Here is a 24,663-nt window from a genome sequence, read left to right as displayed (position 1 = left end):
AATTTACACAGTTTTCGAATTGAGATGCACATGTTGAATTTCAGTTCGATAGTTCAGATATGAATTGAGATTTCAGTGGTCGAATCGACAAAATATCATTTCAATTCCTAAGGAACTATTGGATCAATTCGACCCAAATCCCGAAACTGTACACAGTTTTTGATTTGAGATGCACATGTTGAATTTCAGTTCGACAGATCTGATAGGAATGGAGTTTTGATTCGGCAAAGTATGATATCAATTCCTAAAAACTGTTGAATCAATTCGAACCAAATCTTGAAACTGCACGTAGTTTTCGAATTGAGATGCACATGTTGAATTTAAGTTCGATAGTTCTGATAGGAATCGAGATTTCAGTGGACGATTCAACATAGTATGATTTGAATTCCTAAGGAACTATTGGATCAATACGACCCAAACCTCGAAACTGTACACAGTTTTCGAATTGAGATGCACATGTTGAATGTATATATTATATATATATATATATATATATATATATATATATATATATATATATATATATATATATATATATAGTTATAAAGTGTTAATACCACCTCCAAAATAGTAACTCGTTTAACGCTCTCACCTCATATATATCGATGTCACCTCCGAAATCGGAGGTGACAACGTTTTGCCTTGTTTTTTAGCTTGTTAGATTCAGGAGGCTTCAGGGACCAACATATCAAAAAATCGTTTTGAGGTCACAACGCACCCCCTTTATGTACTGAACAATCTTTTAGTTCGAGTGTATATCACTGGCGCTAGTGTGCTGAGCTGTATATCGGAGAATTACTCTGAAAGACTCTTTGCTCGTTTGCACCTCCGAAAATGGCAACGTTGTACTGTGAAAGCAGATGTAGACAGGCGGAATATCAGTATACGGAGGAATTAAGTAATGAGAGGCGCAGCGCGTTTTCTCCTCCATTATTGCAAGCCAGTCGGCATATCTCAACGATTTTTTATCGCATTCCTTTGTAGGGGAAAGAATCACGTGAAAGAGAACCAATCTTGGCTCTCTCGAATGGGATTATGACTGTTTATATTTCATCGTGCGTATATCTATGCATCCGTTGAACTTCTTTCATCTCAAGCTTACACTATAATTCTGAATTTGGCGAACTATTTCATTACCTATCTGAAAACGAATCGATTTGAGTCTTGTCCATAATGATATTTCTTCTCTCTATGGAAATGATCCATATAGATAATACTACCTATTAGTATAACGAATAATCAGTATTGTATCATTGCATATAATAAAATAACCTGTTCAGAGAAAAACATTTTTTGGATAAGAAAATTCAGATGTTAATGGTGATGAATATTCAAGGACAATGAGCCAATCCGAAAATTTTCATTTCAGAATCAGGAGAAAAAATGCTACAAATTTCACAATATCACAGAAATGAACAACGTCGGCTAAACCGAATGTTTGACATTGTGTTATTTCAAATGGAACGCTCTTTATATTTTTCTTGAATCAGATTTCTCAAAGATTTTGAGGAATCCTTTGCTCAGAAACATCTCTTTTATTATCGATTATGTTTAAATATTGGATTTTCTCAAAAATTTGAAGAGCTTGTAGCATCTCTCTGGTTTAAATATTTCAGTGATGTATCATAAAGAAAATTACCAATTATATCGAAACAAGTAAGATTTTATGAAGAATTCGCCAAAACAGATTTGCATTTTTCGATAGATCATACAGGGTGTAAGGGAAAAAATAAACAATATTGAAGTCTTTGGAAGGCCTCGAGTCAACATATTTTGAAACTGCAACCATATTTTTGTCAAGATATAATGAATCTTCAAAATGAAGTTAATAATATAGATACATACTCGGATACATATGATTGAGATACAGATGATTGATTAACTTCTACTATCTAAAATAAAAAGGTACATAGATAAAATATAGCTATATACAGGATATCTGTAAACAAATGCGAAGGAATAAGGGAGATGATTCCTTAATGAAAATAAGCGGGGGTATTTCCTGTAAATTTTCCAAATCGACAGCCCTTCCAAGATACAGCCTTTGGAAGGCGATGACGAGTTTACAGTTTTTAATTTTTTTTACAGGTTCTAAAAAACACTGAGTCATAAAACTATACATATTATGAAGCACTGAGTAGATTGTTACCAGTTTCAACTTCGGCAAGCTCGTAGTTTAGGCGGTAAATTGCTATCGATTTTTTCAATGTGTCTCTCCCTTAAATTCAAAAATTTCTGTGAAAATGTTGAAATTTGAGTTATTATGCTATTGTCATAGAAGTATACGAAACTAGCAGGTCGGGGGATCCAAGATTTCGGGCCGATTCACCTTAAAAAAACATAATAAAATGAATTTCGTGAATACCTACCGAGGCTGAAAACCACTATTCTCCGCTATAAAAAATTAGTATTATTCCAATAATATACCGACTTAATGAATGCTACATTGCTATTACTATAAGGCCCGGTTGTTCAGTTCAGGATGAGGCCGAGATTTAAGATGATCCTAGATCATCTTACAGAACTGAACTGAAATGTCAAAATCAATCTAGGATAAACTTTAATCCCGAACTGAACAACTGCTATACATGTAGAGTTTCGGATTTTGCGAGAATCTACTACTTTTTCTTCAAAACAACAACTACGCTGAAGGAAATGTGATTGACTGTTAGCGACGCGGAATATCAACCATCTAAATTCTGTAGTCCATACAAATTTTTTTGAACTCTCATCATACTATATAGCAGTCGGATACTGAAATCCGTCATTTCTCAAAATGAGTTGTAAGTTCATAGACTGACCAACATTTTCGAAAGCTATTGATCTATTAATTAAATCGTTCTATAATTGGTCCTAAATTGACAGTAGTATTGTGAAAAACGATATGCAGCGGATTATCTAAACACGAAATAAATTCTGAAATGTTTCGGATCATAAGGTTAATTGAATAAGTATCTTGTTCGTATCATTTGTTGAACTTCATTATTCTAAATATTCTTCAATGAATGAAAATATAATATCAACACACATAATTTTTTGATTTATTCGTCATCAAATCATTAAATAAATCGTTTCTCGAAAAGTTTCGAGTCTTGGGGCAAATATAATATTGAATTATTTACATCATTATTTGTCGAACTTCAAAGTTCTGAATGAATTAAAATCTAAACTTGACAATATACGAGACAGTTTTCGCAAGAGTTTCAATGAAATCTCAAAATTTTCATCATTCTGGAGCATTCTGGACATCAATAATTCTCGAATCATCCATGGCATAAATTCAATTTTATCCAATATAACACGCGAAACGAAATGTTACTCGAACTCATCTTGAGCAATTCGTTCCTAAAAAGCTCGAATCAGGTAGAAAAGTTTGAACCCTTCGTATCAGCATTAACACGTGTTTTGCAGTAAACAGATGCCGATTTCATTTTCAACGGGCAATGTAACCAGGGTCGGGGGGATGAACCAGAGTCTCTGGATGAACGTTTCTCACAACAAGAAGAATTTGAATTTTCATATGAGGGTGAGGGCATTTGTTTCAAAATTTTCAGAGTACAAGGAGTATACAGGGTGTTTCACGAGTAAACAGACAAATGAAAACCGTGAATAGAGGGCATTGCGCTGAGTTCAAAATCACCCCATATACAGGGTGTCCCAAAACTAGTGAATCAAACGTCACACCACGATAGAGTAAACAAAATATTATCGAATGACACCAACATTAGTTCAACGAAAACGTACCGTTTCCAAAATAATCAGAATTTTATTAAAATACCTAAAGTTTCCGATTTTCGAACTATTTTTCTTGATAACAGGGCCAGTTTGTGAAGAAGGATATCGATTTTAAATTATATTGAACTAAGATTATTGTTTCATCTCCCCTAATTGAAATTATTTTAAGTAGTTAATCGATAACCATAACCTAAGTAAATGTAAATTAAAACAATTGTTTTTTCTACATGATTTTTAATACTCAGAATAAACAGGGGTGATAATATGGGAGAAAAACGCTATCATTAATAACAAATTGGCCTTGTCCTTGTGACTGAAAAAATAGTTCGAAAATCGGCAACTTTAGGTTAGGTTTTTTTAGAAACGGTACATTTTCGCTCAACTAATGTTGTTGTCATTCGATAGTATTTGATCTACTCTATCGTGGTGTGACGTTTGTTTCGATAGTTTCGGGGCACCCTATATATAGGTTTCTTCAGTGTTTTTTGAAATTTCTCGAATTTCCGTTCGGCTATAACTCCTGAAATTCTCTATCAAGTCGACTGAAAATTTATATTTAGCCTTGAGTTGTTAATTTCATTGAAACAGAGCATTTAAATTCGACAAAAATCAGGACCGGGCTCAGTGAGGCTTTACTTAACTTCAAACTCATAAAAACACCGTGTATGTAGTTTTTTAATAATAATTTAAACTTTTTTGTTATTTGCATTATTATTGTCTCAAAATGAATTGATTTTTGGGTTGCCCTTCCTGTTGATCATGTTCTAGAAAAAATTGTTTTGGTCAGACGCCTCTAAGGAATAGAGGACTTCATGAAAAATAGAAATTCTTCAAAATAGTCATTCACAATGATGAAATGTTTCAAAATTGATAATGCTCAAATATGGATGGAAGAACTACGCTAACTTGAAACTAAATATTAAAACTTGATCTTCAGAATTAATCTATTTTTCTATGGACAACTAGTTGTGTGAATGAAAACAAAGAAAGAAATCGCGGGGTGTCAGATCTGGAGATCTAGCAGTCCAATGTTGGGGTCCTACCCTTCAAATGAAATGACCTGAAATACTGATAAATACTTTTGCTGGTGCATGAATATCATCAATGTTTCAATAACAAATTGTAATAAGACCAGACCAATCCATAGATTTCAATAGATCCAATAATGAATATAACGGAATAAGTGAAGAATTCGAAAGTGCATTTATCATACTTATTCGAAGTGCCAATCATTACCTTCACTAAAAGACCAAATGAGGTGAAAATCAATTCGAAAAATTACTTCAGGTCCACGTTAGCCATAAAAAGCGATTCATTCGGAAGATATCATGTTATAATTATTATTTTCATGATAGCGTAGTTTTTTATTGCTATTTTTGTTCATTATCAATAATAAAGCTTATTATCACTGTGAATGATTTATCTGAATAACCAGATATGCTAAAATATCAAAAACGAAAAAATTCAGTTGAACATTTCCAATTCCATTTTTAGATTTCCACATCTGATTGGCGATCATATTCATACCATTAATTATTGTGAATTAAAATTCAATATGCAGCGCTGTTTTTTCTAGAGGCATTTCTCCACCAAATAATTATTCATTAAAAATTATCCACTGATAAAGCATACCAAAATTTCGTTGATTTTGAGAAAATCTATGCAGATACCTGAAAAATTCAAAATTATGACGAAAAAAACTACAGAGTGTTTTGCATGAGTTTAAGTTTGAATATGGCCTCAATGAGTCCGGTCCTGTGTTCGCCAACTTTTAATGTTCTGTTTTATTGAAACTTACAAGCTTAAGCGGATAATGAGTTTTTAGCCGAATACAACTGAATTATTTGGAGTTATAGCTGAACGAAAATTCGGGAAATTTGAATAAACTCCTCTGTATATCGGAAACGCAATGCACAAGACACACATATGAGGTGTTTTTGAACTCAGCTCAATGCCCTCTATTCACAGTTTTCGTTTGTCCGTTTACTGACGTTTACTGTGTACTGAAAAATCGCAAAAGACACCTCGAGCAATTAAGAAATGCCATTCAATCGAGGAGTTTCTTTTGATCCGCTATGATGGAAAATGTCAATATCCAGATATAATTATTATTTATATAATAATATCTCGAAAACCAAGGCACTTTTACCAAACGTAAAATATATTTATCTGAACCGCCATAGAGTCCTCTACCCGCAGGATCCATATTATCCATTCATTACGCCACACCCTGTATAATTATTATCATTATATCAATGTATTGAAAATAAACAGACATGAATACGAGCCAGTTGTTTTGAGAGGTGAAGCCACTCTTGCTTCAAACATCTTTTAGTTATTTTGACTACTATTCACGCAAGATGATTTTTGTTGAAGAATTCAACATTCTTGTAATTATCCGTTCATTTCTTCAAGAGATACCCATTCCCTACCACTTTTGATTATTCAACTCAATGCTAACACTGCATCGAATGCATTTCATCTTCGGGTTTATTTTTTTTGAATTCTACAACTGATGTAACGTCTTCAACCTCCTGCCAAAGAAGATAAACAACAGTAATTCTCCTCAAGCTACTGATCACTTGTATTTTCCATATAAATAACTAGATTTGGTATGTCTTCAATCAGTTTGTATAAACGTCAATTATGTTCGTTACATATTTTCGACTCAATATTTTCCGAAGTGATTTGACATTGTGATGAAATACGTAATTACTGAGAGACTCACGTAGAACGGACTACGTAGCACTGATTTAAAACTCAAGAATGTTTCGACAAGCGTCTTAACCCAACATTTTTGTACCATACAGAGTGAAAGGCATCCAATTTCCATGGCCAATCCAGTGCTAAAATGAAAGTGAATGAAGTATAGAAGCTGAAAGTAAAACGTATATCTTTATTGATTCATTCAGGAAAAACATTTATATGGAGTTCCTAATGTCATGAATATAATGCCCAAAAATTAGACTACTATTTCATACCAGAACAAATTCGGTAAAATTGTCTTTTGAATTAATCCTATATGTCACGAAAAATTTCATTTTCATGCATCATTCATTTTGGGACCTATATGGTATTAAACTCCCCTATCGGACGAAGTATCGTAGACATAAGCATATTTATTCAAAACTGTCCAAATTCATTTACACCGGGATCACGAACCTTATCAATCAATTATCAGCGTATGAAGTTTATTAATATTATCTAGTATCGTTCTCGAACTATTTACAGGTTTCAATATTTGTGAATGAATCGGAAGAGCAGCTGTATTCTATATATGAGTAGAATTCGAGCTGTCTTACTTTCTGTCCTCCTAAAATCTGACAACGTTGCGGGAGGTGAGAGCGCACTACTAATAAGAAATATATGCGGAGGTAGTAAGGTCTGATTCGTTTGAAGAAAAATTTTTCGATAAAAATCTTTTCCCCTCTTTAGGTACCCCTGCTATTTACCTTCCCCTCTACATATATAAACAAAAATTATTCCAATTATATAACTCCTTCACCCGGAGGTCAGGTCGCCCAATGAACTTAACGGAGGTAACAACGCACTACGGGTTCATATATATATATATATATATATATATATATATATATATATATATATATATATATATATATATATATATATGAACTCGTAGTGCGTTGTTACCTCCGTTAAGTTCATTGGGCGACCTGACCTCCGGGTGAAGGAGTTATATAATTGGAATAATTTTTGTTTATATATGTAGAGGGGAAGGTAAATAGCAGGGGTACCTAAAGAGGGGAAAAGATTTTTATCGAAAAATTTTTCTTCAAACGAATCAGACCTTACTACCTCCGCATATATTTCTTATTAGTAGTGTGCTCTCACCTCCCGCAACGTTGTCAGATTTTAGGAGGACAGAAAGTAAGACAGCTCGAATTATACTCATATATAGAATACAGCTGCTCTTCCGATTCATTCACACATATTGAAACCTGTAAATAGTTCGAGAACGATACTAGATAATATTAATAAACTTCATACGCTGATAATTGATTGATAAGGCTCGTGATCTCGGTGTAAATGAATTTGGACAGTTTTGAATAAATATGCTTATGTCTACGATACTTCGTCCGATAAGGGAGTTTAATACCATATAGCTCCCAAAATGAATGATGCATGAAAATGAAATTTTTCGTGACATATAGGATTAATTCGAAAGACAATTTTACCGAATTTGTTCTGGTATGAAATAGTAGTCTAATTTTTGGGCATTATATTCACGACATTAGGAACTTCATATAAATGTTTTTCCTGAATGAATCAATAAAGATATACGTTTTACTTTCAGCTTCTATACTTCATTCACTTTCATTTTAGCACTGGATTGGCCATGGAAATTGGATACCTTTCACTCTGTATGGTACGAAAATGTTGGGTTAAGACGCTTGTCGAAACATTCTTGAGTTTTAAATCAGTGCTACGTAGTCCGTTCTACGTGAGTCTCTCAGTAATTACGTATTTCATCACAATGTCAAATCAAATATTGAGTCGAAAATATGTAACGAACATAATTGACGTTTATACAAACTGATTGAAGACATACCAAATCTATTTATTTATATAGAAAATACAAGTGATCAGTAGCTTGAGGAGAATTACTGTTTATCTTCTTTGGCTGGAGGTTGAAGACGTTACATCAGTTGTAGAATTCAAAAAAATCAACCCGAAGATAAAATGCATTTGATGCAGTGTTAGCATTGAGTTGAATAATCAAAGGTGGTAGGGAATGGGTATCTCTTGAAGAAATGAACGGATAATTACAAGAATGTTGAATTCTTCAACAAAAATCATCTTGCGTGAATAGTAGTCAAAATAATTAAAAGATGTTTGAAGCAAGAGGGGCTTCACCTCACAAAACAACTGGCTCGTATTCATGTCTGTTTATTTTCAATACATTGATATAATGATAATAATTATGTATACAGGGTGTGGCGTAATGAATGGATAATATGGATCCTGCGCGTAGAGGACTCTTTGGCGATTCAGATAAATATATTTTACGTTTGGTAAAAGTGCCCTGGTTTTCGAGATATTATTATATAAATAATAATAATATCTGGATATTGACATTTTCCATCATAGCGGATCAAAATAAACTCCTCGATTTATAGGCATTTCTTAATTGCTCGAGGTGTCTTTTGCGATTTTTCAGTACACAGGTTGTTTCACAAGTAAACGGACAAACGAAAACCGTGAATAGAGGGCATTGAGCTGAGTTCAAAAACACCTCATATGTGTGTCTTGTGCATTCCGTTTCCGATATACAGAGGAGTTTATTCAAATTTCCCGAATTTTCGTTCAGCTATAACTCCAAATAATTCAGTTGTATTCGGCTAAAAACTCATTATCCGCTTAAGCTTGTAAGTTTCAATAAAACAGAACATTAAAAGTTGACGAACACAGGACCGGACTCATTGAGGCCATATTCAAACTTAAACTCATGCAAAACACTCTGTTTGTAGTTTTTTTCGTCATAATTTTGAATTTTTCAGGTATCTGCATAGATTTTCTCAAAATCAATGAAATTTTGGTATGCTTTATAAGTGGATAATTTTTAATGAATAATTATTTGGTGGTGAAATGCCACTAGAAAAAACAGCGCTGCATATTGACTTTTACTTCACAATAATTAATGGTATGAATATGATCGCCAATCAGATGTGGAAATCTAAAAATGGAATTGGAAATGTGCAACTGAATTTTTTCGTTTTTGATATTTTAGCATATCTGGTTATTCAGATAAATCATTCACAGTGATAATAAGCTTTATTATCGATAATGAACAAAAATAGCAATAAAAAACTACGCTATCATGAAAATAATAATTATAACTTGATATCTTCCGAATGAATCGCTTTTTATGGACAACGTGGACCTGAAGTAATTTTTCGAATTGATTTTCACCTCATTTGGTCTTTTAGTGAAGGTAATGATTGGCACTTCGAATAAGTATGATAAATGCACTTTCGAATTCTTCACTTATTCCGTTATATTCATTATTGGATCTATGGAAATCTATGGATTGGTCTGGTCTTATTACAATTTGTTATTGAAACATTGATGATATTCATGCACCAGCAAAAGTATTTATCAGTATTTCAGGTCATTTCATTTGAAGGGTAGGACCCCAACATTGGACTGCTAGATCTCCAGATCTGACACCCCGCGATTTCTTTCTTTGTTTTCATTCACACAACTAGTTGTCCATAGAAAAATAGATTAATTCTGAAGATCAAGTTTTAATATTTAGTTTCAAGATAGCGTAGTTCTTCCATCCATATTTGTGCATTATCAATTTTGTAACATTTCATCATTGTGAATGACTATTTTGGAGAATTTCTATTTTCATGAAGTCCTCTATTCCTTAGAGGCGTCTGACCAAAACAATTTTTTCTAGAACATGATCAACAGGTAGGGCAACCCAAAAATCAATTCATTTTGAGACAATAATAATGCAAATAACAAAAAAGTTTAAATTATTATTAAAAAACTACATACACGGTGTTTTTATGAGTTTGAAGTTAAGTAAAGCCTCACTGAGCCCGGTCCTGATTTTTGTCGAATTTAAATGCTCTGTTTCAATGAAATTAACAACTCAAGGCTAAATATAAATTTTCAGTCGACTTGATAGAGAATTTCAGGAGTTATAGCCGAACGGAAATTCGAGAAATTTCAAAAAACACTGAAGAAACCCATATATAGGGTGCCCCGAAACTATCGAAACAAACGTCACACCACGATAGAGTAGATCAAATACTATCGAATGACAACAACATTAGTTGAGCGAAAATGTACGGTTTCTGAGGAAACCTAACCTAAAGTTGCCGATTTTCGAACTATTTTTTCAATTACAAGGCAAATTTGTAATTAAGGATAGCGTTTTTCTCCCATATTATCACCCCTGTTTAATCTGAGTATTGAAAATCATGTAGAAAAAACAATTGTTTCAATTAACATCAACTTAGGTCGAGACTTAGGTTATGGTTATCGATTAACTACTTGAAATAATTTCAATAAGGGGAGACAAAACAATAATCTTAGTTCAATATGATTTAAAATCGATATCCTTCTTCACAAACTGGCCCTGTTATTAAGAAAAATAGTTCGAAAATCGGGAACTTTAGGTATTTTAATAAAATTCTGATTATTTTGGAAACGGTACGTTTTCGTTGAACTAATGTTGGTGTCATTCGATAATATTTGGTTTACTCTATCGTGGTGTGACGTTTGATTCACTAGTTTTGGGACACCCTGTATATGGGGTGATTTTGAACTCAGCGCAATGCCCTCTATTCACGGTTTTCATTTGTCTGTTTACTCGTGAAACACCCTGTATACTCCTTGTACTCTGAAAATTTTGCAACAAATGCCCTCATCCTCATATGAAAATTCAAATTCTTCTTGTTGTGAGAAACGTTCGTCCAGAGACTCTGGTTCATCCCCCCGACCCTGGTTACATTGCCCGTTGAAAATGAAATCGGCATCTGTTTACTGCAAAACACGTGTTAATGCTGATACGAAGGGTTCAAACTTTTCTACCTGATTCGAGCTTTTTAGGAACGAATTGCTCAAGATGAGTTCGAGTAACATTTCGTTTTGCGTGTTATATTGGATAAAATTGAATTTATGCCATGGATGATTCGAGAATTATTGATGTCCAGAATGCTCCAGAATGATGAAAATTTTCAGATTTCATTGAAACTCTTGCGAAAACTGTCTCGTATATTGTCAAGTTTAGATTTTAATTCATTCAGAACTTTGAAGTTCGACAAATAATGATGTAAATAATTCAATATTATATTCGCCCCAAGACTCGAAACTTTTCGAGAAACGATTTATTTAATGATTTGATGACGAATAAATCAAAAAATTATGTGTGTTGATATTATATTTTCATTCATTGATGAATATTTAGAATAATGAAGTTCAACAAATGATACGAACAAGATACTTATTCAATTAACCTTATGATCCGAAACATTTCAGAATTTATTTCGTGTTTAGATAATCCGCTGCATATCGTTTTTCACAATACTACTGTCAATTTAGGACCAATTATAGAACGATTTAATTAATAGATCAATAGCTTTCGAAAATGTTGGTCAGTCTATGAACTTACAACTCATTTTGACAAATGACGGATTTCAGTATCCCACTGCTATATAGTATGATGAGAGTTCAAAAAAATTTGTATGGACTACAGAATTTAGATGGTTGATATTCCGCGTCGCTAACAGTCAATCACATTTTCTTCAGCGTAGTTGTTGTTTTGAAGAAAAAGTAGTAGATTCTCGCAAAATCCGAAACTCTACATGTATAGCAGTTGTTCAGTTCGGGATTAAAGTTTATCCTAGATTGATTTTGACATTTCAGTTCAGTTCTGTCAGGTTAATCTAGGATCATCTTAAATCTCGGCCTCATCCTGAACTGAACAACCGGGCCTTATAGTAATAGCAACGTAGCATTCATTAAGTCGGTATATTATTGGAATAATACTAATTTTTTATAGCGGAGAATAGTGGTTTTCAGCCTCGGTAGGTATTCACGAAATTCATTTTATTATGTTTTTTTAAGGTGCGGCCCGAAATCTTGGATCCCCCGACCTGCTAGTTTCGTATACTTCTATGACAATAGCATAATAACTCAAATTTCAACATTTTCACAGAAATTTTTGAATTTAAGGGAGAGACACATTGAAAAAATCGATAGCAATTTACCGCCTAAACTACGAGCTTGCCGAAGTTGAAACTGGTAACAATCTACTCAGTGCTTCATAATATGTATAGTTTTATGACTCAGTGTTTTTCAGACCTGTAAAAAAAATTAAAAACTGTAAACTCGTCATCGCCTTCCAAAAGCTATATCTTGGAAGGGCTGTCGATTTGGAAAATTTACAGGAAATACCCCCGCTTATTTTCATTAAGGAATCATCTCCCTTATTCCTTCGCATTTGTTTACAGATATCCTGTATATAGCTTTATTTTATCTATGTACCTTTTTATTTTAGATAGTAGAAGTTAATCAATCATATGTATCCGAGTATGTATCTATATTATTAACTTCATTTTGAGGATTCATTATATCTTGACAAAAATATGGTTGCAATTTCAAAATATGTTGACTCGAGGCCTTCCAAAGACTTCAATATTGTTTATTTTTTCCCTTACACCCTGTATGATCTATCGAAAAATGCGAATCTGTTTTGGCGAATTCTTCATAAAATCTTACTTGTTTCGATATAATTGGTAATTTTCTTTATGATACATCACTGAAATATTTAAACCAGAGAGATGGTACAAGCTCTTCAAATTTTCGGGAAAATCCAATATTTAAACATAATCGATAATAAAAGAGATGTTTCTGAGCAAAGGATTCCTCAAAATCATTGAGAAATATGATTCAAGAAAAATATAAAGAGCGTTCCATTTGAAATAACACAATGTCCAACATTCGGTTTAGCCGACGTTGTTCATTTCTGTGGTATTGTGAAATTTGTAGCATTTTTTTCTCCTGATTCTGAAATGAAAATTTTCGGATTGGCACATTGTCCTTGAATATTCATCACCATTAACATCTGAATTTTCTTATCCAAAAAATGTTTTTCTCTGAACAGGTTATTTTATTATATGCAATGTGACAATACTGATTATTCGTTATACTAATAGGTAGTATTATCCATATGGATCATTTCCATAGAGAGAAGAAATATCATTATGGACAAGACTCAAATCGATTCGTTTTCAGATAGGTAATGAAATAGTTCGCCAAATTCAGAATTATAGTGTTAGCTTGAGATGAAAGAAGTTCAACGGATGCATAGATATACGCACGATGAAATATAAACAGTCATAATCCCATTCGAGAGAGCCAAGATTGGTTCTCTTTCACGTGATTCTTTCCCCCACAAAGGAATGCGATAAAAAATCGATGAGATATGCCGCCTGGCTTGCAATAATGGAGGAGAAAACGCGCTGCGCCTCTCTTTACTTAATTCCTCCGTATACTGATATTCCGCCTGTCTACATCTGCTTGCACAGTAAAACGTTGCCATTTTCGGAGGTGGTAACGAGCAAAGAGTCTTCCAGAGCAATTCTTCGATATACAGCTCAGCACACTAGCGCCAGTGATATACACTCGAACTAAAAGATTGTTCAGTACATAAAGGGGGTGCGTTGTGACCTCAAAACGATTTTTTGATATGTTGGTCCCTGAATCCTCCTGAATCTAACAAGCTAAAAAACAAGGCAAAACGTTGTCACCTCCGATTTCGGAGGTGACAGCGATATATATGAGGTGAGAGCGTTAAACGAGTTACTATTTTGGAGGTGGTATTAACACTTTATAACTATATATATATATATATATATATTTTTTTTTTTTTTTTTTTTTTTTTTTTTTTTTAAATCACCATTCTGGGTAGGCGCATGATTATGCCGGATCACAAGGATCAAAGCATTTCTCAGCTGCTGGTGAGGAATCTTCTGACTATTCTTGTAGTCCAGAGAATGACTTCCCTTTGTGCCACATCGATTAGGCTTTCATCAAGTCCGAGCTGCGTAGTGTGTTGGGTCAGGTGCATTTCAACAAGTCCATTGGTTGTGATGACGAGCGGAAGGATCGAAGTACAGGTAAGTTGGTGAATCTCTTTCAGTTCAAAAGCCAGGTCATGATATTTGACTATTTTCTCAGTGTAAGCTTTCTCAGCGTTGTCATCCGCTGGAACCGTGATGTCAATGATTGTTGCCGTCTTTTCTTTCTTGTCAAAGATGACAATGTCTGGGCGGTTGTGTAAGACTGATCGATCAGTAATTAGTGGATGATCCCAGTAGAGCTTCAGGTTTTCATTCTCTAGCAGAGTTTGTGGTGAGTATTCATGAATTTTTTTATGATATTTTAATAATCCATGTTTTATGGCAATTGCCTGGTGGTAAACTTTTGCCATGGCATTGTGACGATCCGTGTATTCTTTGGGAGCGAGAGTTGCACAAGAGGAAGTGACATGCTGGATCGTTTCTACGGATTGTGAGCATCTGCGACATCTGTCTGTTGGCAAGTTCTTTTTCACTATATTTTTCAGGTAGGCTCTCGTAGGTATTACCTGGTCTTGGATGGCTGCAAGTCTGCCTTCCGTCTCTGGAAAAAGATAACCGGCTTTCAGGTAAGAAACAGACTTTTCTTTGTTGATCTTATTCCATTTCAGGGCAGTGGGATATCTTCCATGAAGGGCTTTACCATGCCATTCCCGAGTGATTTCCTCGATGTTTGAGGTTTCTACTGGGTCTATTCTCGATGCCAGGTTCAGGGCTGTTATGTTGTGGTCTTCTTCGGCTATAGCTTGATAGAAAGGTGAGTTTTTTGATTGAAAATACTCTCTCATTTGTTTGACTACAGTGTGATGCATGTGCTCAATTTTCTGTAGGCCTCTTCCTCCTTCATTTCTTGGAATGTATAATCTTGTGACTGATGCATGAGGGTGGTGCATTCCATACCTGGTGAGGAGTACCCTAATTTGTGTGTCTAGAGCTCTTAGTTCCGTAGTTGACCATTTGATGACGCCGCAGGAATAAGCAAGACAGGGCATCGCCCAAGCCTTAATTGCTGTGAACGTTGATTTTGCATTAAGTTTGCTTTGCAATACTTTTTTTACCCTTTCAATGACCTTGGTTTTAAAGGCATTTCTTGCTGCAGCTGTTTTAATTTCAAGCCCTTGTTGGATTCCCAGGTATTTGTAAGTTTCCTCTGGTCCCATCCTCTGTATTTGTAAGCCCTGCTGTATAAGCATGGCTTCTCCCTCCACTAGTTTTCCTCTCTTTACATGCAGCACCGCACACTTATCCAAGCCCATCTCCATCTTCACAGTTTCTGTGAAGGATGTCACGATTCTAAGCTGTCTTCGAAGTTGATCTTCATTTGCTGCGTACAATTTGAGGTCATCGATGTAGAGCTGATGATTGATTTTTGTGTTGTTTGTTTTTTTGAGGATGTAGCCGTACTTGGTGTTATTAAGTAATTTGCTCAAGAAGTTTATTGCGAGGCAGAACCAGAGTGTGCTTAATTTGTCTCCTTGAAAAAGCCCTCTTCTGATCTTGATTTCAGCAGTTGTATATTCACCTGTATTCGTATTCAGGTGTAGTCTTGTTCTCCATGTCAGCATAAGATATTTGAGGAGATTGATTATCGCCTCCGATACTCCATATAATCTTAAAGTTTTTAGCAGCCATGAATGTGGTATGGAATCGAAGGCTTTTCTATAATCAATCCATGCCATCGATATATTACGTTGTTTCTTTTTCGCTTGTTTGGTGATGAGCGAATCAACAATAAGCAACTCCTTGCTACCCTTTGCATCTTTTAGGCATCCATTTTGTTCACGTGCTAGAATTTTGTTTTTTCCAACATGTTTCCAGATTTTTTGGGTTATCACTCCTGTCAGGATTTTATATACGACAGGTAAGCAGGTAATTGGCCTATAATCTTTGGGATTATTGTTTTTCGGCCCCTTCGGAATCATGTGAGTTATGCCAAGTGTTAGGGTGTTCGGTAATTGAGATGGATTCACCAAGGCCTGCTGAAATAACTTTGCTATCATTTTGTGTGTGGAGCTGAAGTGCTTCCACCAGTAATTATGGAGCCCATCGGGTCCCGGCGCAGACCAGTTGCATGTTTTTTTTAATGTTGCTCTAACATCATCCTCAGTGATGGTAACCTGATCCATGACATAATTTTTTGATTCCTCCTCTGCTTCCCGTATCCAAGACGCCCCATCATCATGCTCTCCCTTGTCGCTCCAGATTTCTTCCCATGTTGTGCGCATTTCATCGGGTTTTGGGAAATCCTCTTCAGCTGTAGTTGTTTCCTCTAGTTGTCGGTAGAATAGTTTTTGGTTTTTATAGTACAACTGGTTATTCTTGTACCTTTTTACCCTTTCATTATATCGTTTCACCCTATTCCCTAATGCTTGTGCTTTTTGTTTCAGGGTGTCATATATTACCATAAGTTTTTGCTTGAAGGGTCCATCCCTACCTCTTACATTGTGTTCTGATGCTATGCATGAGATCTTTTTAGTTGTTTTTCTGGATGGCGAGTTGGAGTTCAGGTAAGTATGTAGCACTCCTATTTTTGATCGTATACTCTCTATTTTTTTTTCCAGGCGGATCTTCCATGGTGGTGCTCTGTTCTCTCGTATTCGGCTTTTGGTAACAATTAGCCTCACGTTACTTTCTTCGCACACAGTTACAGCCCCGGCATAAACATAATCAGTGACTTGCTCGATGTTGAGATTGTCTGGCATGATTTTTTTCATTATTTCATTTGTCCTTCTAACACTTTTCAATATCTTCAGTGATCCTTTGAGTCTTGGTATTCTTGGCCTCTCGTGAGGATTGATCTTGGCATACATCTGTATGAACCTTCTGAGAACTTTCTCTGTTTTCCTGTACTCAAGTGTCGCTTGAACCTGTTGTTCGGGGTTCGCTTCCTCAGTGATGGTAGCGCCATTAGTTGGGACTGGGGCGTATGGTCTCACGCTTTTTCTGATGGATTCGAGTTCGACGCTTGAGAATTTTTCATTTTCCAATATCCATCTAACCCTATTTGCCAGCAGATTCGGATATGAGAGCCTACTCGGATTGATCTCATTCCAAGTGGTGGTCAGGATTTGTCGATACGTTCTTTGTTCCGTATTTTGTTGGCGTAGTTCCTCAGCAATAAAATGAACTCGTATAATGAGGATATTCTCTTCCTCCGTCCAACGTGTTCTTCCATGTGTTGTCTGAGGTTCAGCGGGACGGTTTCTTATTCCGTCCAAACTGATACTTCTTCTGACTCTTCTGATGTTCCTGATGCTATGGCTTACGGTGCCATCTCGGGGGGCTGCGCCGCTTGCCCCACAGCTGACCCCAACATGCTCTACCTCCAGACGGCTCCGAAGAGGGCCAGCCCGCTGCCCTCTACCGCCCTGCATCATGCTTCTAGTGATAGGAGCTTCTAATCTACAGCTTCCCAGGCTGCTGACCTGGGGGCTGGGTGACTCGGGTATGCGGGGTCGTCACTCCCCGAGGGCATTATCCCCCCCTGCACACACACATATATATATATATATATATATATATATATATATATATATATGTATATATGATGTAATCTGACTAACGGGATTGTTGGAAATGAAAGGGCTGATTCTGAATACTACATTTATTCTTAGTCGACGTTTCGGATCTTTACAGATCCTTCATCAGGACTCTAAAAACAAAATAACGAAGTCACATTAACATTCATTGGTTGATTGAAATGGGCACACATTACCGAATAGTTGAGTTTCTCTGAAGCAGTTGGAAAGACGTACATCAAAAGGCACTCAAGAAGTTCTCCGAGATGAACAATGCATACACAACAATACTTAAATTTATCTTCAAAAAATTTTTTTTTCATCTAACAAACTCATCCATCAAACAATTTCCTTAGAAAAATAGGTTTTAACAATTCTAGATTTTTTTGACATATCTGACATATCTAATTGAAACCATAGAACAAACACAAAATGACAAACTACACAGAAACAAATCATCCATTGGTCTCACCATGATTATACGACAAAATATAACTATAAATATTGCTTATCCCTTCAATGTCTCTTCTCGAATTCATTGTTTCTTTTAATTTTTTAATATGATACATTTCCAAAAATGTTCTCTTGTACAAATTCATCTCCACATCCAGTACCTCTGCTAGGTCCCATCCCATGACATGGTCTGTCTTTCGGCAATGTTCTGCAAGAGCACAAACCTTCTTTGGATTTTTTATATCACTCCTATGTTGAATAAATAAAATCCAAAGAAGGTTTGTGCTCTTGCAGAACATTGCCGAAAGACAGACCATGTCATGGGATGGGACCTAGCAGAGGTACTGGATGTGGAGATGAATTTGTACAAGAGAACATTTTTGGAAATGTATCATATTAAAAAATTAAAAGAAACAATGAATTCGAGAAGAGACATTGAAGGGATAAGCAATATTTATAGTTATATTTTGTCGTATAATCATGGTGAGACCAATGGATGATTTGTTTCTGTGTAGTTTGTCATTTTGTGTTTGTTCTATGGTTTCAATTAGATATGTCAGATATGTCAAAAAAATCTAGAATTGTTAAAACCTATTTTTCTAAGGAAATTGTTTGATGGATGAGTTTGTTAGATGAAAAAAAAGTTTTTGAAGATAAATTTAAGTATTGTTGTGTATGCATTGTTCATCTCGGAGAACTTCTTGAGTGCCTTTTGATGTACGTCTTTCCAACTGCTTCAGAGAAACTCAACTATTCGGTAATGTGTGCCCATTTCAATCAACCAATGAATGTTAATGTGACTTCGTTATTTTGTTTTTAGAGTCCTGATGAAGGATCTGTAAAGATCCGAAACGTCGACTAAGAATAAATGTAGTATTCAGAATCAGCCCTTTCATTTCCAACAATCCCGTTAGTCAGATTACATCATTATAGTTTGGAGTGAATTTTGATATTTATATGTATATATATATATATGAACCCGTAGTTCGGTGTGACCTCCGTTAAGTTCATTGGGCGACCTGACCTCCGGGTGAAGGAGTTATATAATTGGAATAATTTTTGGTTATATATGTAGAGGGGAAGGTAAATAACAGGGGTACCTAAAGAGGGGAAAAGATTTTCATCGAAAAATTTTTCTTCAAACGAATCAGACCTTACTACCTCCGCATATATTTCTTATTAGTAGTGCGCTCTCACCTCCCGCAACGTTGCCAGATTTCAGGAGGACAGAAAGTAAGGCAGCTTGAATTCTACTCATATATAGAATACAGCTGCTCTTTCGATTCATTCACACATATTGAAACTTGTAAATAGTTCGAGAACGATACTAATATTAATAAACTTAATACGCTAATGATTGATTGATAAGGTTCGTGATCTCGGTGTAAATGAATTTGGAAAGAAATTATTATCTTTTCTTCATGAATATCAACAGTTTTGAATAAATATGCTATGTCTACGATACTTCGTCCGATAAGGGAGTTCAATACCATATAGGTCCCAAAATGAATGATACATGACAATGAAATTTTTCGTGACATATAAGATTAATTCCAAAAACAATTTTACCGAATTTGTTCTGGTATGAAATAGTAATCTAATTTTTGGGCATTATATTCACGACATTAGGAAATCCATTAAAATGCTAAAATGCGAATGAATCAACAAAGATATACGTTTCACTTTCAGCTTCCATACTTCATTCACTTTTATTTTAGGACTGGATTGGCCATGGAAATTGGATATCTTTCACTCTGTATGGTACAAAATGTTGGGTTAAGACGCTTGTCAAAACATTTTTGAGTTTTAAATCAGTGCTACGTAGTCCGTTCTACGTGAGACTCTCAGTAACTACGTATTTCATCATAATGTCAAATCACTTCGGAAAAAGATTAAGTCGAAAATGTGTAACGAACATAATTGACGTTTATACAAACTGATTGAAGACTTACCAAATCTATTTATTCACATGGAAAATACAAGTGATCAGTAGCTTGAGGAAAGTTACTGTTGTTTATCTTCTTTGGCTGAAGGTTGAAGACGTTACATCAGTTGTAGAATTCAAAAAAATCAACCCGAAGATGAAATGCATTTGATGCAGTGTTAGCATTGAGTTGAATACTCAAAGGTGATAGGGAATGGGTATCTCTTGAAGAAATGAATGGATAATTACAAGAATGTTGAATTCTTTAACAAAAATCATCTTGCATGAATGGTAGTCAAAATAATTAAAAGAAGTTTGAAGCAAGAGGAGCTTCACCTTCAAACAAAACAACTGGCTCGTATTCATGTCTGTTTATTTTCAATACATTGATATAATAATAATAATTATACAGGGTGTGGCGTAATGAATGGATAATATAGAACCTGCGGGTAGAGGTCTCTATGGCGGTTCAGATAGATATATTTTGCGTTTTGTAAAAGTGCCTTGATTTTCGAGATATTGGGGATTTCCGATGAATCACCCCAAATAATAATAATAACTGGATATTGACATTTTTCATCATAGCGGATCAAAAGAAACTCCTTGATTTAATGGCATTTCGTAATTTCTCGAGGAGTCTTTTGCGATTTTTCAGTACACAGGGTGTTTCACAATAAGTAAACGAACAAACGGAAACCGTGAATAGAGGACATTGAGCTGAGTTCAAGGACACCTCATATGTGTGTCTTAGGCATTCCGTTTCCGATATACAGATATTCGATATTCGAATTTCCCGAATTTTCGTTCGGCTATAACTCCAACTATTTTAGTTGGATTCGGCTGAAAATTCATTATCTGCTTAAATTTGTAAGTTTCAATAAAACAGAATATTAAAAGTTGACGAACACACGACCGGACTCATTGAGGCTATATTCAAATTAAAACTCATGCAAAACACTCTGCTTGTAGTTTTTTGTCATAATTTTGAATTTTTCAGGTATCTGCATTGATTTCTCAAAATCAATGAAACTTTGTTATGCCTTATCAGTGGATTATTTCTAATGAATAATTGTTTGGTGGTGAAATGCCTCTGGAAAAAACAGCGCTGCATATTGACTTTTACTTCACATTAATTAATGGGATGAATATGATCGCCAATCAAATGTGGAAATCTAAAAATGGGATTGGAAATGTTCAACTGAATTTTTTCTTTCTCAATATATGTCTTGCATTTGTTTTTGATATTTATAGCATATTTGGTTATGCAGATAAGTCATTTACAGTGATAATAAGCTTTATCATTGATAATGAACAAAAATAGAAATAAAAAACTACGCTATCATGAAAATAATAATTATAACTTGATATCTTCTGAATGAATCGCTTTTTATGGACAACGTGGACCTGAAGTAATTTTCCGAATTGATTTTCACCCCATTGGTCTTTTAGTGAAGGTAATGATTGGCACTTCGAATAAGTATCATAAATGCTCTTTCGAATTCCTCACTGATTCCGTTAAAGTCATTTTTGGATCTATGGAAATCTATTGATTGGTCTGGTCTTATTGTTATTGAAACATTGATGATATTCATGCACCAGCACAAAGTATTTATCAGTATTTCATGTCATTTCATTAGAAGGGTAGGACCCCAACATTGGACTGCTAGATCTCCACAACTGACACACCGCGATTTCTTTCTTTGTTTTTATTCAAACAACTAGTTGTCCATAGAAAAATAGATTCATTCTGAAGATCAAGTTTTAATTTTTAGTTTCAAGATAGCGTAGTTTTCCCATCCATATTTGGGTACTATCAATTTTGAAACATTTTATCATTGTGAATGACTATTTTGAAGACCGAATAAGGTTTAATTGTTGAACACATTCAACAGAATATTCTTTGAAAAAAAAATTCAATTAAGAATTTCTAAATACATTTTCATGAAGTGCTCTATTCCTTAGAGGCGTCTGACCAAAACAATTATTTCTAGATCATGATCAACAGGTGGGACAACCCAAAAATCAATTCATTTTGAGACAATAATAATGCAGATAACAAAAAAGTTAAAATTATCATTAAAAATACATACACGGTGTTTTTATGAGTTTGAAGTGAAGTAAAGCCTCACTGAGCCCGGTCCTGATTTTTTTCGAATTTTAATGCTCTGTTTCAATGAAATTAACAACTCAAGGCTAAATATAAATTTTCAGTCGACTTCGATTCGAAATTCGAGAAATTTAAAGAAACCCCGAAGAAACTTATATATAGGGTGCCCCAAAACTATTAAATCAAACGTCACACCACGATAGAGTAGATCAAATAATATGGAATGACACCAACATTAGTTGAGCGAAAATGTACCGTTTCTGAGAAAACCTAACCTAAAGTTGCCGATTTTCGAACTATTTTTTCAATCACAAGGCCAATTTGTGATTGAGGATAGCTGTTTTCTCCCATATTATCATCCCTGTTTATTCTGAGTATCAAAAATTATGTAGTAAAAACAATTGTTTTAATTTACCTTTACTTAGGTTATGGTTATCGATTAACTACTTAATTTGAATTAGGGGAAATATAACAATAATCTTAGTTCAATATAATTTAATATCGATTTCCTTTTTCACAAACTGGCCCTGTTATTGAGAAAAATAGTTCGAAAATCGCAACTTTAGGTATTTTTATAAAATTCTGATTATTTTGGAAACGGTACATTTTCGTCGAACTAATGTTGGTGTCATTCGATAATTTGTTGTGGTTTGGTTTACTCTATCGTGGTGTGAAGTTTGATTCACTAGTTTTGGGACAACCTGTATATGGGGTGATTTTGAACTCAGCTCAATGCCCTCTATTCACGGTTTTCATTTGTCTGTTTACTTGTGAAACACCCTGTACCTTCTTGTACCGTCATATGAAAATTCAAATTCTTCTTGTTGTGCGAAACGTTCAGACCAGCATCTGTTTACTGCAAAACACGTGTTAAGGCTGATATGAAGGGTTCAAAATTTTCTACCTGATTCGGCCTTTTTAGGAACGATTTGCTCAAGATGCCCAGTTCGAGTAATATTTCGTTTTGCGTGTTATATTGGATAAAATTGAATTTATTCCATGGATGATTCGAGAATTATTGATGTCCAGAATGCTCCAGAATGATGAAAATTTTCAGATTCCATTGAAACTCTTGCGAAAATTATCTCGTATAATGTCAAGTTTAGATTTTAATTCATTCAGAACTTTGAAGTTCGGCAAATAATGATGTAAATAATTCAATATTCTATTTGCCTCAAGACTCGAAACTTTTCGAGAAACGATTCATTTAATGATTAGATGACGAATAAATCAAAAAATTATGTGTGTTGATATTATATTTTCATTCATTGAAGAATATTTAGAATAATGAAGTTCAACAAATGATACGAACAAGACTTATTCAATTAGCCTCATGATCCGAAACATTTCAGAAGTTATTTCGTGTTTAGATAATCCGCTGCATATCGGTGTTCACAATACGACTATCAATTTAGGACCAATTATAGAACGATTTAATTAATAAGTAGATCAATAGCATTCGATAATGTTGGCCAGTCTATAAACTGACAACTCATTTTATCAAATGACGGATTTCAGAATCAGACTGCTACATAATATAATGAGAGTTCGAAAAATTTGTATAGACTACAAAATTTGGATGGTTGCTATTATGTGTCGCTAACAGTCAATCACATTTCCTTCAGCGCAGTTGTTGTTTTGAAGAAAAACTAGTAGATTCTCGCAAAATCCGAAACTCTACATGAATAGGCCCAGTTGCTCAGTTCAGGATTAAAGTTTATCCTAGATTGATTTTGACATTTCAGTTCAGTTCTGTCAGGTTAATCTAGGATCATCTTAAATCTCGGCCTAATCCTGAACTGAACAACCGGGCCTTATAGTAATAGCAACGTAGCATTAACTAAGTCGGTATATTATTGGAATAATACTAATTTTTTATAGCGGAGAATAGTGGTTTTTAGCCTCGGTATTCACGGAATTCATTTTATTATGTTTTTTTTTTAAATGTGAATCGGGCCGGAATCTTGGATTCCCCGACGTGCTAGTTTCGTATACTTCTATGACAATAGCATAATAATTCAAATTTCAACATTTTCACAGAAATTTTTGAATTCAAGGCAGAGACACATTAAAAAATCGATAGCAAGTTACCGCCTAAACTACAAGCTTGCCGAAGTTGAAACTGGTACAAATCTACTCAGTGCTTCATAATATGTATAGTTTTATGACTCAGTGGTTTTTAGAACCTGTAAAAAAATTAAAAACTGTTAACTCGCTATCGCCTTCCAAAGGGTGTATCTTGGAAGGGCTGTCGATTTGGAAAAAAATTTATAGGAACTACCCCCGCTTATTTTCATTAAGGAATCATCT

At 34.6% G+C, this 24,663-nt stretch overlaps 1 protein-coding gene and 2 long non-coding RNA genes across 3 annotated transcripts; 1 reads left to right on the top strand and 2 right to left on the bottom strand.

The window, feature by feature from the left end:
• Positions 1-14,221: 14,221 nt before the first annotated feature.
• LOC123318525 lies at positions 14,222-17,728 on the bottom strand. The gene has a single exon (XM_044905207.1). It carries the CDS (start codon positions 17,726-17,728, stop codon positions 14,222-14,224), a length of 3,507 nt encoding a protein of 1,168 aa, XP_044761142.1.
• A 212-nt stretch (positions 17,729-17,940) lies between these two features.
• Positions 17,941-18,573, bottom strand: LOC123320073. Its single transcript, XR_006538684.1, has 2 exons — positions 18,067-18,573; positions 17,941-18,003 (listed from the first exon to the last, which is right to left on the bottom strand). It is a non-coding gene; the product is annotated as an uncharacterized LOC123320073 (long non-coding RNA).
• Positions 18,574-18,602: 29 nt separating this feature from the next.
• LOC123320066 lies at positions 18,603-19,205 on the top strand. Its single transcript, XR_006538683.1, has 2 exons — positions 18,603-19,079; positions 19,143-19,205. It is a non-coding gene; the product is annotated as an uncharacterized LOC123320066 (long non-coding RNA).
• Positions 19,206-24,663: the final 5,458 nt, after the last annotated feature.

This window comes from Coccinella septempunctata, chromosome 1, assembly GCF_907165205.1.
Source record: "Coccinella septempunctata chromosome 1, icCocSept1.1, whole genome shotgun sequence".
NCBI lineage: Eukaryota > Metazoa > Arthropoda > Insecta > Coleoptera > Coccinellidae > Coccinella > Coccinella septempunctata.
Note: the sequence above shows the minus strand (reverse complement) of the source record. Positions and strands in the feature narration are given on the sequence as shown.

Excerpts from the sequence above, each read along its gene's own strand:
- LOC123318525 (XM_044905207.1), bottom strand. The coding sequence starts at position 17,728 with ATGATGCAGGGCGGTAGAGGGCAGCGGGCTGGCCCTCTTCGGAGCCGT.